Source organism: Rhopalosiphum padi, chromosome 1 (genome assembly GCF_020882245.1).
Source record: "Rhopalosiphum padi isolate XX-2018 chromosome 1, ASM2088224v1, whole genome shotgun sequence".
Classification (NCBI taxonomy): Eukaryota; Metazoa; Arthropoda; class Insecta; order Hemiptera; family Aphididae; genus Rhopalosiphum; species Rhopalosiphum padi.
In genome coordinates, this window is record NC_083597.1 from 52,729,101 (window position 1) to 52,742,763 (window position 13,663).

The window sequence follows — 13,663 nt, forward strand, 5'->3', positions numbered from 1 at the left end:
ATTTATTTTTTATATTTACTCTCAAATACTCGTCAATGTCTTAATCCTAACAAATATTTCATTTCCATTATAAAAGAACAAAAATATATTAAACGAAAACAATATTAAATTCACTTACTATAGAAACTAGCAGGTATCTACAAAAACTAAATTATAATACTATTAATAGTGTGAAGAATTTATAACACTATTTTTCTATTATAATATCAATCATAATTTCACCTTAATGATAAAAAATTAACTATACAATCCATTGATCTAAACAAATATGTATATATATATATATATATATACATTATAAACTTTAATTTGGGGTTCATTATATTAAGATTCACAAATATAAATCACAAACTATTTAAAAGTGTACTACGTAAAAGTTATGGTATAATATTTAAGTTAATAGATTGTTTATGTTTCATATATTGCTCTTATTGTAATATGCTTAAAATGAATATAACAGTTATTTATTTTTTTTTTTTTAGCTAATTAAAATTGAAAATGTGTAGAAGATACATATTTATTTTGATAAATGATTAAACATGTATAATGTATATATTTACGTATTGTAATAAAAATATATAATACTAAATTATTTGTAATACCTAATACTACAATTCTCAATTCTATAAAGATTTATATTCTATCGTCCATTTTTATAATTTGCGTATTTGTAATTAGAAACAATTATATATTCAGGTAGGTATAGATCATAATCATTTCAACTATGTTTGATTAATTATACTTTTCATTAAAATTTTAAATTAAAAACAAAATGATTTAAATATATTCACAAATTTAAAGAAATATTAATAATAATTAAATAACAAAATAAAAACATAGGGAATTCATATTCTACCTTGGACATATTCTACAGTAAACTTCTAAGCGCACTCAAAGAATGTCCACAATGTTATAAACTAGTTTTTATCCAATAGCTTTTTGATAAATAAATAAAAAGATCATTTTGGTTTTCGTGTACAAAACTAAGTAAACAGTAAACATAAGCTCTAAGATGTTTGTTAACATATGCAGAAAAAAATCACGCAATACAAAAAAAAAGTTTGCAATTCATTTATGTGGAAAAAGAATTCACAATTGCACCTACAATGACAAAAAACGAAAAGAAATATTTTTACATAAGAAAGAAAACGTCTTATTTCTAACATAAACTTTAAATTTATAAATCCACAATCTAATCTGTAATTTTGTGTTTTTATTTTTATTATTCATTGAATAAATTTTATTGTATTCTTATTAATTTATAATATTACCGTCTAAAATCTTAATTTGAAGAAGCGACTTATAAATAAATAAGCTATTTGATTAAATAAACTACTCGTATTTGTCAACTCTGAAATAATAAAATCGAGAAAACTCTTTGTATATACAATAAAAGAAAATATTCATACACAAAAATTATTTTTTTATTATTTTTTCAACGATTAGAATATTTTATAAATATTTATACCTACGCCCTTTTAAAATAATATTTATGTATATATCAGTTCGGTATTGATTCGCTTCACAACCATCTATAATATGTTTGTTTCGTTATCGCTATTGGTCCTTATAGTAATTTTCTTTTATACATTTATATATTCGTTTAATATTTTTGACATCAGCAATATTATAGATTCATCAAGTCACTTAATCAAAACACACACTACCATCATAATCATCGTCAAATTCACCAATTCACAAAAGGAAAAAAATAAATCTTTCTGCTCACCCAACCGATTTTCTGCGTTGACGACCGATTAGGACAATACGGAACACTTAATACCTCAATATACAACGATCTTATTTAAGCAATTTTTAATAAGTAAATTATCAACTGCCGGGCACCACCAATCTATGTTTAAAATATTAATAACTATGCCACATAAAAAAAAAAGGCAGTACCTAGTACAACTCACCAGAACTAACGGCATCTCATGCAAGTCATTACATTAATTTCTGATTGTTCGTCCTCGTGGACGCTTAAATAATTATAATAATAATCATTGTTGATTATTTGATATCTACAAACGCCAACTAAAGCTCATTACTTCCGTCACTGCCTTATAAGACGAACTTGCACCATACAATCCTCACCTTTGATATTTCTGAGACTAGCCGAACTAGGACATTTGGTTCAACGCGTTACTAACTTAAAATAAAACGGACATCCGCGACCTCTGTTTTTAGTCGAATTTAAACCAAACAACAATAAAAAAAAATATTCTTAATCTATCCTCTCTATTATAGGTACACCCATCATTGTACCATGATTAAGGTGAAAAACTCTTATAAAAATAAGAATAATCCACCAGTGTCATAAATGCTAGATTTATGGGCACACCACAAATTACTGTAATCATGCTTCCCGCTACGTCAAGTGCGGGAAATATCACTTCTCAGACGTCTATAACAAGGATAAAAGCAGCCCAGCCAAGTGTGCCTTATGTGGAGGCGATCACACTTCCAATTACAAAGGATATCCAACATATAATAAAGCCATCCTTAAGCACCGTAATACCAATCAATCAAACCACCTCATCCCCAATAAAAAAAACTCACGGTATCCTAACTCACCTGCTATCCAGACTAAATTATTTTATGCCTTCGTTGATTATGATTCCAATAATATAATAGTTTACGAAATTATATGTATGCATTTCTTTCAAATTTTACTACATTAATTATTCCCCTCCTTTACTTCTTACCAACATACTACACAAACAATGTACTCCATGATTTATTATTATTTATTTATCATTACTCAATCATATACAGTGTCCCGTGAGGATTTACCCATTGCGATATCTTCTGAAATAATGGAGATATCATAATTATGTTTTTTTAATAAGATTCACAGAGACAAAAACTATAAATATCTCATGTTTTAATTTATTTTAATGTTTTGATAAAAAAGTTAAAAATATTTTTTTTTATTTAATTATTTTCAAAAAAATTTAAATAGCCATTTTGTAGAGTTCATTTTTCTCAAAATATTGTCGTTATAACATTTTAATTTCATCAATCTCTTGATTTGTAATATTTTTTCTAGTTTTGAAAATAACTGCGAGTTATTTAATACGATAGTGGTATCATTGTATCAAACATGTGACCTGCGTGCTCGTACGGCCGGCGAACGCTTTCAGTGTGGCTCGCAATGTTCAAAAAAAATATTAAAAACCAGGACTCACGGCACATCCTGTAAATGGGTGTTTTAATTATGATATAACTAACTATTTAATATTATAAAAAATAATCATTTATAGGTAATAATAAATGCACAATGTACAAATGGATAAAAATTTAATCTATAACGATTTTATTATTTTATTACTAGTAAATATATATAGCTAGATTCGAATTTTTATTTCATTTAAAATAGAGCTGAATACCTAATAGTTAAAATTAATGGTTAGCTTACTGTGAAATATACGAGTATTTATAAATAATTTAGTATTATTATTAATTTGTACTTACTATTCAATAAACTTATGGAAAAATATAGTGTAAAAATTAAATCGAGTAAAATAGCAGTACACCGTTTGATATACTACGTATAAATAATCAATACTTGTATATTTTAAATGATACTTTAAAATATTTTAAGACAATTATTACTAGATATAAATCTATAATAGCTACAATATTATTGAATACATAATAATCATAATATAATATATAATAATTTTTATTCACATATTTTTATATTTATAAATTGTGTAGGTACGACAGGTACGTGTAATGTTAGGATGTTTCCATGTCATTGATAAACAAATGCAATATAAAATAAACCCATCTAACTATACTCCAATCTATACTATTACAGCAAATATAGATTCTGCATAATCAGAAATAACACGCGTTATAATATTCTATGATATGGTACTTACTATAATCATATCTAAACAATAATTCTTTATCTAATCAACATACTTATACACTCTATCTATTTTTTAGTTAATCAAATACGCGTGAAATATTCGTACAACAAGGTAAAACAGTTAAGTTTTATACACCATAAATAAATCACAAACATAACACATCTACAGTGCTCACAGTCACACCACAAGTTAAATTGGAAAACGCCCTGTAGGAACAAAAATTTGCTGGCTCATTTTTACCTTGGACATAACATACATGACCAGGGGAGAGATTGTTTGAGTTATTTATTAGTAGTATTGGCTACTAGTCGACCACCGTACAACCTTCGCTGTTGCACCAGAGCTACTGCCGATCATTCGTCCGAAATCCCCCCGGTCAAATGAAAGTCCTAAATCGAAACGAAAAGTTTTTTTCCCCAGTCCGTATTGTATTATTTTTGCACTTTTTTCCATTACGGGAAAAGGTTTTCCCGTCCGTTCATTTTTGACCGTTATGGGTGCAGTAGTGTAAGATTTATGGCCAAGGTTCGAAGACCAGTCGTCGGACAGCGGAAGTGCGCGGGACGGATATCGAACACGCCTGCTGGTGGGCGATGGCAGGGAAAAAACAAAAAGACAAAAAAAAATTATTTATGAAACCGACTGTAAAGTCACTGCCAACGTTTTTCGCGTGTGATTTGTGTCGCGCACTGGTCGCAGGCACTTTATTTTGGAGGTTTTTTATAACACGACCCCTTCGTAGAAGAACGTAATGGTTTTTCCTATCCAACAATATAACATCAACATACTTCAATGTTCGGTATTTTTCTAAAACTAAGTAGGTATAAGTAGGCGTACCTACATAATGTACTATTAACAAAAATCAGTTAGCGTTTCCCAAATTATTAAACCCTATTGCAAACTGAGATTTAAAAAAAAATAATCTTTTGAATACGTTATTAGAGATAAGTCACTTGTTATTTTCAAATTTACTATGATAAACCATCCACCTTTGCGACGCACCCAAAACATTAATTTGGCTCTTAAAATATCTCAAATTTCGTATTGCTTTAATATAAAATAGTTTTTGAAAGTATATAATTACAAACTTTTAAAACTACAAAATATCACTCCTAACATTTTAAATACTCGAATTACATAGGTACTGTAAGCACATTTTGAACATTAATTTACATTGTTGGCATTCCAATGTTATTCTGATAAGACCCTTGAAGTGATTACACACATTTACATCCATTTATTTGCAAGACTCACATAAATAAAATAATATATAAATAATAATTAATGCTGTGTATTATAAGTTAATAACTTTTAAATTCTAATATTCAAATGGTTTAAGAACTACAAATTTTAGTAAACATTGAATAAACATTTGGATATAATCAATATTTTTAACTCGTAAACTAGTAACACTAAGTTATTTTTCACAATTCTATAAAATAATTGTTGATGATATATATTATCTAAAATCGTTTGACATTTATTGTGTAAAAATAAATAAATATTTCTTAGATGGATAGGACTTATGCGTACCTACTTAAATAAATAAAAAAGATATTAAAAAATGTTGAATACCAAAGTAATATTGTACTTGAATAAAACGTTGAGGTTAATGTATTTTAAATGTTTTAAATAAATATTATTATATCTTGGTATACCTTTTTAAAATAATAATTATGTGTACATTGTACATGATATATTTTATTGTACAGATTGGCTTTTATAAATTATTATTATAATTAATAACTATTCAAATAACTATATTTTAAAATTTTACTCCATTATTATTTATTTAAAATTAACCAAGATACTTTAAAACTTTGGAAACTATAGGTATATAAGTCACGAGGGAATTTTCAAAAGAATTTTCTTAGTGTATTCATAGGTGTATTCTAATTGTTCACTATCTAACAACAGATAGATTCACAACATAACTGTAGTTAAAACCATAGATTTATATTAGATAGTGAGAAAATGTATTGTGCTTCCAATAATAAATTCGATATAATTCGTTCTAGTAATATTATACAATAAGTTCGCAATATTCATATGATAAATAACAATAAACAACAATTATCAATCAGGTGAATAAAAGTAAAATTAAAGTAGAGATTTGACGACATCAGAAGAAGTAGTATGTGTCATGTAAAATGAATACAAATTTATTTATTTTTATTTTTTAAATCAATTTAATTATTTTTTTTTATTTATAGCGGTAAAATATTATATCGGATAAATACATCAGCCATACATAAAATACTCGATAAAATATACAATTATAAATTAAATATTTAATACAAGCAAACTACTACATGGTGAAAGTTAATTTGGAAACATCGTTTATTTTTATATTTTCCGCTGACTTTTCTTAAATATATTTATTATTTAAAATCGTACTTTAAAATTGTCTTTAAAAGTTTAACACTCTGTATATCACCTTATCCCTAAGGACAATTCTTGGGTAAGACATTTTAAAACCGTACCAGAAGGAAATGGGATATTTATTGTATAATATACTATATGTACTTTCAGGAAAAACAATTTTATTAGACACCAAATAGAGACAATGAAAGTTTAGTAGAGGAAAACTAAAAGGTACAGCATTTAAAAAACCTTTGAAATCGAAAATACATTATTCTTTTGTGATTTTTATATCGGTAAAACTCTAATATTAATATTAATCAATGTTAAGATAATATGAAACCAATAATTATCTTTTTTTTTAATGACTATTAATCCTAATAATTATAAATATTACTGGTAGAAGAGTCTATAATACACAATTATATAACCATTGTAAAAATTCAAAATAAAATATTAAAAATAATTTTTAAAAAAGCACTAAATATATCAAATGTAAAATCTATAATTAATTGAAAGTATTACTGATAAAAATAATTTTACTAAGTCTCCGTATCATACATTAAAAAAAAAAATAATCTTATTTCAAACATAAAACACGAATAGTATACTATACAACTCTCAAATATCAATGTACCTTTTAAACATAGAAAACGAACACAATTAGTTTTCTTAAACCTAAATCCAAAAATATACCTTCAAACAATAAAAATTGTAATTATCTGCAATAAATGGCACCCATCACCCATAATATTTGTAGTGTAAAACCGTGTGTAATAATAAAGAAACTATGCTAATACTAAAATTACCAAATTTTCATATAAAAATAGAGGACAATTACTATTCTTTAAACATGGCAAGTTTTCATTGGATCAAATAATTTATTTCCGTTAATTTTTTTGTGTTTTTCAATAAATGATTATAAATACGTGGATTAAGTTATCAAGTTTTTAATTCAAATTCATTCAGTTAGGTAACCATCACATGATTTTAGTTTGTACTTTAAATTTGTAACGTCTTCTTAAGATTTTTAAAAACAAAATCTCAATTTCTCTTATAGAAGAACAAATTTTAATATTTAAAATAAAACATGTTTGTACAAAATAGTTATTTAATGGTTTTTATAATATTATAATTTTAGTCACACAGTATAATAACAATATTTTATGTAATCAATTTTTAAAATTATATTACACACTTTTCTTATAATTTTAAGACATAACATAAAATTACATTTTTTATTGGTACTTTTTGAACTCATGGGCTCTCATACAAACTTTTCCAGTGGCGCTCATTATTTTCTTGAAAAAATTAATTAACAATTAATTAATAAAAGTTACTTTAGTGGTTTATATATTTTTTTGAATATTATTACAACTGCAGACTTATTCTATTTTTAATCAATAAATAAATAAATATAATAGGTAATAATATAATTTTTATCGTAAACAAGGTAATATCTTATACGAGTCTTACCTCGAGTAGTGATATTTACGGACATACGGTATTATTCTGAAACTCGATTTGAACAAGGAAATTATTTTTTAACTACAAAACAACGGAGTTATTAATTCAACACCGCTTTTTCAATTTTTTTTTCATACAGAAAAGAATAATCTTAGAGAGTTGAATCATTTATAACAATATTTTTTAGGTACAATGGAATTTTATAAATATTTAGACTATCTTTTAACTTTTATACCATAGACCTCGCCATATACTTTTCACACTATTTTACAATAAATTAATATTGATTAATTAAACATGATGTTTTTGTGAAAAATTAGTCCAAACTTCCTAATTAAAATACTTATAATAATATAAATATATAATCTTATGCAATACTACAATATCTTTATATTGATTCTTGTTTTCTTCGCTCAGAATTGGTTTTTCGTTTAGGTACAATGAGTTATGATTTAAATCAAATTTAACACATTTATTATATGAAGATGTACACACGAAACTTACTATACAGCAAAATCGAGTTACTTGATATTTTTCTTTTTACTTTTAAATCTTTTTATATTTTAGGGCATAGTTTATATTTGAATCAAGTGATAGAAGTATTATTAGTTTTACAATGATTTGTGTATTTTTTTTATTATTATTATTATTATTTGTATTATTATAATGTCAAAGAAATACCCATGTCTATTTGACATCGATCATAATTTAATATAAAATATAATTTCATAATTAATTTAATTGCAACTCCACTAAGAAAAATACATTGGATTCACAATAATAGTTTAATGAAAATAATAATTAGACATTAGTACTTAATACCTGGTTTTAGGGGGGATGGATTCATTTTTATATTGCGCCTCTGGCGAGGTACACTACACACCTATATACAACAGAGTGACTTTCCTGGTTTTTTATGTTAGCTCAAATATTTATGTCCTTAAGTCTTTTAAAAAAAATAATAAAATAATGAATAAAATATAATATCTATAAATAAAATGATAACTGTTTTACAATTAAAGGTCCCATTGAATTACTTCCAATATAATGTATCCTTTGTATCAAAAATATTATATTATACTTTATACTTAATTTATGGTATATTATAAAATATCAATTTATAGAACAAGTAGATTTCAAATACTCAATAATATAATCAACGTCTCACTCTGACCATTACTATTACACGTACCAGAAAATACAATATAATAATATTATACTTATACAAAAACCGAAGAACTATATAAAAAAAAATCAATTTTGTTTTAAGTCCTAAGGACTCCTACATTAAAAAAGAACATAATGAACACCATCTAACATAAATTTCACATAATTATATATACTTCTACATAGTAAAATAATTATCATTATATCAAAAATATAAATTATAAATATATAATAATAACTGCTATTTTTTCGGCACACATTTTGTTTCTAATTATATCAACAACAATTCCAACTCGTATATTCAATTACATGGTTAAATTATTATTTTAAATTTAAAGATGATAATTGACACATTTAAAAATAATACTAATTTTAATTTCTTAAGATTTTTTTAAAATTTTTTATCAATTGTCATGAATTGCTATTTTTATAAAAAAAACACGTAAAAAAATAAAAAAAATTTATTACGTCTTTTATATAATATATCTACGTTAATTTAATGTTTTTGAATTTAAATATTTAATTTTCAACTTAAAAACGATGGAACTATATTAAGGAACAACTCGAGAAACAAGTTGTTATCATACAACTTATAGTTATAATGGTAAACTATTAGTTTTATGCTTTAATAATTTATTTATTCTATTTATTTTATTTCAATTTTTATATTCGAATACTGGACATGCATAACAAATATATGAAATTGAATTTCATAATATCGTGTGGGTCGTGTTAGAGGGTTCAGAGTATAGTATAAGCTATTATAAATTAATTATACATGTACTGATCTTATGAAGATAATTACTAGGATAGTATGATATGATAAAAATATCCAAAGTATAGGTATAAAAATTAATTTTAAATTTACTTTAATCATGTATGATAATATGATCATTAATCGTAAAGACTCAAAATAGTAGTGGTTTATAGTTAAATCTCGCGTTTACTTATTATTATATTATTTTAATAAATTTTTAAAGGTGTAAATCTAGGTGTAATTATATAATAATATATTACAATGTATCAAAATGTTGAACTAAATTACATTATTAACTTAATACGTTGTACCCTAACTTAAAATATTATGCTTTACATTCTAAACTTAAAGTTCTTTAAAATACAGCAATGAGTTTTTAAAATAATAGATAAACGTAAAAGAAGTAATTTGATTTGGTGTGGTATATTAGTAAAGAGAAGTTTTAATAGTTACAACTTACAAATGAAAATAATTAACGTGCATTCTTACGGGTAAAACGTGCGTTTAAGTGGACATTTTGACTCTATACTAAGACAATTTAAATTGAAAAAACGATGCACTTAAAACAGTGTGGTCGACAAGTGTATCCTTCCATCTAATTATATAGGTATGTTAGTAAGCTTTTACCCTAGCTGTGGTAGATGAAAGTTTTGAAATCCCAAACTTCTAGAGATTAGCCCACCCAGTCTATACATTGGATTCACTAAAAGCTCGTGTTGATCAACATGTCAGTGAATAAGTTACACTTATTGGACTTTTCGGCTTTTTCTTAATTAGATTTTATTAAAATCTTTACTTTACCTTTTACAATCAAATCACTATAATCATGTATAATGCTAATTGTAGTTCAAATAAAATTATAGGCAGTGGAATAAATATTCATCATTGAAGTCCTAAGATAAACAGGTACTTATTTAAACTTTTTTTTAATGATATGCAAATTAACTAAGTATTAAATTTATTTAAATGGTTATTTACGTCCTAGATCTAAATGATAATTTAATAACAAATAACCATTTAATAAGGACGACAAGCAAGTTTCATTTGAACTATTCGTCAAGTTACCTGCTCTTATGGATCTGAGACATTAGTAGTATACATCATATTTTTATAATGTTCGTAGGTAGCTCATAAAACATCTAACTACCCTAAAAATAAACACACTTATACTACCATAGGTATTTAAATTACATTCCAATCGAATCGGTCGAATTAAATAGCTAAAAATAGTATCTTAAAATAAAAAGTCCGAAGATTCAAGTATGTAGTTTAATGAAGATGAGTGACTTAAAATATTTTAATTTATTATTTTTCATAAAATAATAAGTGTGCATATATGAAAATGGGTATATTGTTTACTACGAATTCCCGTAATTATTATTATCTATGTAATCTATACATTTACGCAACGAGTGACTTTACGGAAACGATAATAATTTGTGTAGGTGTACTCATGTGTACAATGGATTGGCGTCGGGCAGGAGGGCACGCAATTTCGAGAACTGACATAACTGGGTTTTTTTTAAATCTAGGGATTCCCCTGATTCTCAAAATTGACAATAACTACAGCAACGACGAAAAACTGACAATCGCCTTTACATCCAAAAATTATTATAATATGTAAATATATAATACATTAATATCTAGGTATATACTGCATACAAAACAATCGCTACCGATGCAGCTCGCGATAATCAGATGATCATAATATTATAATATTATGTCCATTAAAATGTTATAACGCGAGATCCGCGGTCTGCAGGACCAGAAAGTCACCTACCTGTTTTATCCGCCGTGTACACCAACACCATCAGCACGCAGGACAACATCATCATTTTGGTGGCACGAACACGTGAAAAAATAAACACTCGAAAATATTATTTTCTTAAAAACCCGCACAAATACCTGGCGCGTGGGAGGGTGGCGGGATACGATTCCCGCAGCACTGCACTCCCCGCGTGATACACGTTTTGCACACGACTAAATTTATTCACGGTGTACACTTGTCTATCATGTTATTGTACCGCAATTACCTGCATTTGAGGTGTACGTATCTATATGTATCGTTGGCGCGTAATCGTTTAGCCGGGCGAACCTTGAATACGTATTTTACGATAAAATTGAAAACCCGTAACCGAGAAATCGCGATCGCCAAAATGTTCGCGAAAAACTTGCGTACGTGCATACGTGCGTGACGAATTCGATAGCGGAACGCAGGCGACGATACCGGAGTGACCGACGCGAGCGAACTGACGCGGTGTCGCCGAGTTCCAAACGGCGATGTTAACGGCGGCGGCATTCGATTTTCGTAGACGGTTGCCGTCCCTCGCGCGCGCAACAATCGCGCCGCCGTCATGCCGTTCTGCACCGCGAGGACGCGCGCGATGTATCGATAAAGGTAACGGTCCGACACCGCGCCGTTGCGACGTGTTTTAAAATGTTAAGAAACCCTAAACGATAATCGGACGCGATTGCACAGGAACCAATTTTCGTGGCGGGCAGGGAATAAAGAAAATCTTTTTCGCCTATATTGAATTACCGTCAGGCAGTCATATAGAGATACCTCGTATGTTGTACATAATATGTAACGTGGTATACCGTAAACTGTTTAGGTATGTACGGCACCGGTGCAGAACAGATGGATTATAAGTCCATAAATTTAGAGAATGATTAGAAAAAAAATAACAGAATGAGCAGTGACAGAGAAGGCAAAAGAAAAAGAGAGAGAGATAGGGAGTACTTGATAGTAATAACTTAATACCGCGACGACAAACAATAATGTTACATTGTTACAACACTTTCCTAAAATGTACGTCCAAAACCGCGATGTTTTCTTTGAAATTTCCGAGTAATAATGGGAATAATATTCTCATCTGGTTTATTTAATTTTTTGGTTAATTTTATCAAATTTACTTTCACCTATAATAGCAGATAATATTTTAATACTAATATTATAATTATATTTTCTAGAAACTTCAAAAAATGTATATTAAGGATAAACAAATAAATTAGAGGTAAAATATATAATTACTAATTTTTCTCGATAATCTTCCGAAAATATTATTTCCGTTATTTTAAGTTGCTAAATAACGACGTCACCGTTTTGAATTTTTTTTTTTTGTTAGTTATATTACATACTCGCAGCACTATAATACGTCATGATAATGTATTATTTCAAAATAATTAGTAATAATAGTATTATCTGTAGTACATGGTCTTTGAAATTTGTTTTTCACTGCATATAGTCGACTCCACGATATTATTATAATAATATGTCGTACAATCGGTATAAACATATTATCCCTCACGTCGTACGCATAATATATTTAATATAGGCCACACCGAAGCCTGAATAATACATTTTTTTTGATTCGTCGATTAATTAATAATTATTTTTCACCGTAGCCGTCGTAACTTATAACCATATTTCTTGAATATATAATATATACCTACTATATTATTTCCAGTTATGTCAATAACATTTATTGATTTATGTATTTTTTCAAACCCCATCAAACTGATTACCTATATAATCGCATTGCGTTTTGAAAGTAGGTATATGGCTCGCGCCAAAAACAAAATATACACGACCTAAACATATACCTGTATTTATTATTCGTAAAAACCAACACTATCGCGTCGGCCATCATCTATATTTTCTGTTTAATTATTATAACTAATCTCAATAAATATTTATTTTTACTTTTACATTTAGCATTTTTATTTTATCGATCACACTTTATATTTGAAAAAAAAGTTTTTATTTTTTAATTAATTTATTATTTACATCATTTTTGTGTAATTTTTAATGTAATATTGTAGTTATAATATAATCAAAACTTCGAAAATATTCCTTACTACGTTAAGATGTTATGGTGACAATTTTTTGATTTAAATGAACATTTTTATTTATTTTTTAAGAAACAAGCTTATGTTGAAAAATAATACAGGTCGAAATATGATTAAATATATTTTTAACAATCAAATAAGTACTTATATATTATATATATAACGCTCTAACTAAAGTTGTTTC

The 13,663-nt window shown here is 26.7% G+C and overlaps 1 protein-coding gene across 2 annotated transcripts in view; it reads right to left on the reverse strand.

Annotated features, from left to right (window-relative positions):
• LOC132922802 (zwei Ig domain protein zig-8-like) overlaps positions 1-11,890 on the reverse strand; it is a 348,605-nt gene extending 336,715 nt beyond the window's left edge. For both annotated transcript variants that reach the window (XM_060986521.1, XM_060986516.1), the window contains exon 1: positions 11,411-11,890. In XM_060986521.1, the coding sequence (XP_060842504.1) occupies positions 11,411-11,465 (55 nt within the window). In that variant the 5' untranslated portion in view covers positions 11,466-11,890. The remainder of the gene's footprint in view (positions 1-11,410) is intronic.
• Positions 11,891-13,663: the final 1,773 nt, after the last annotated feature.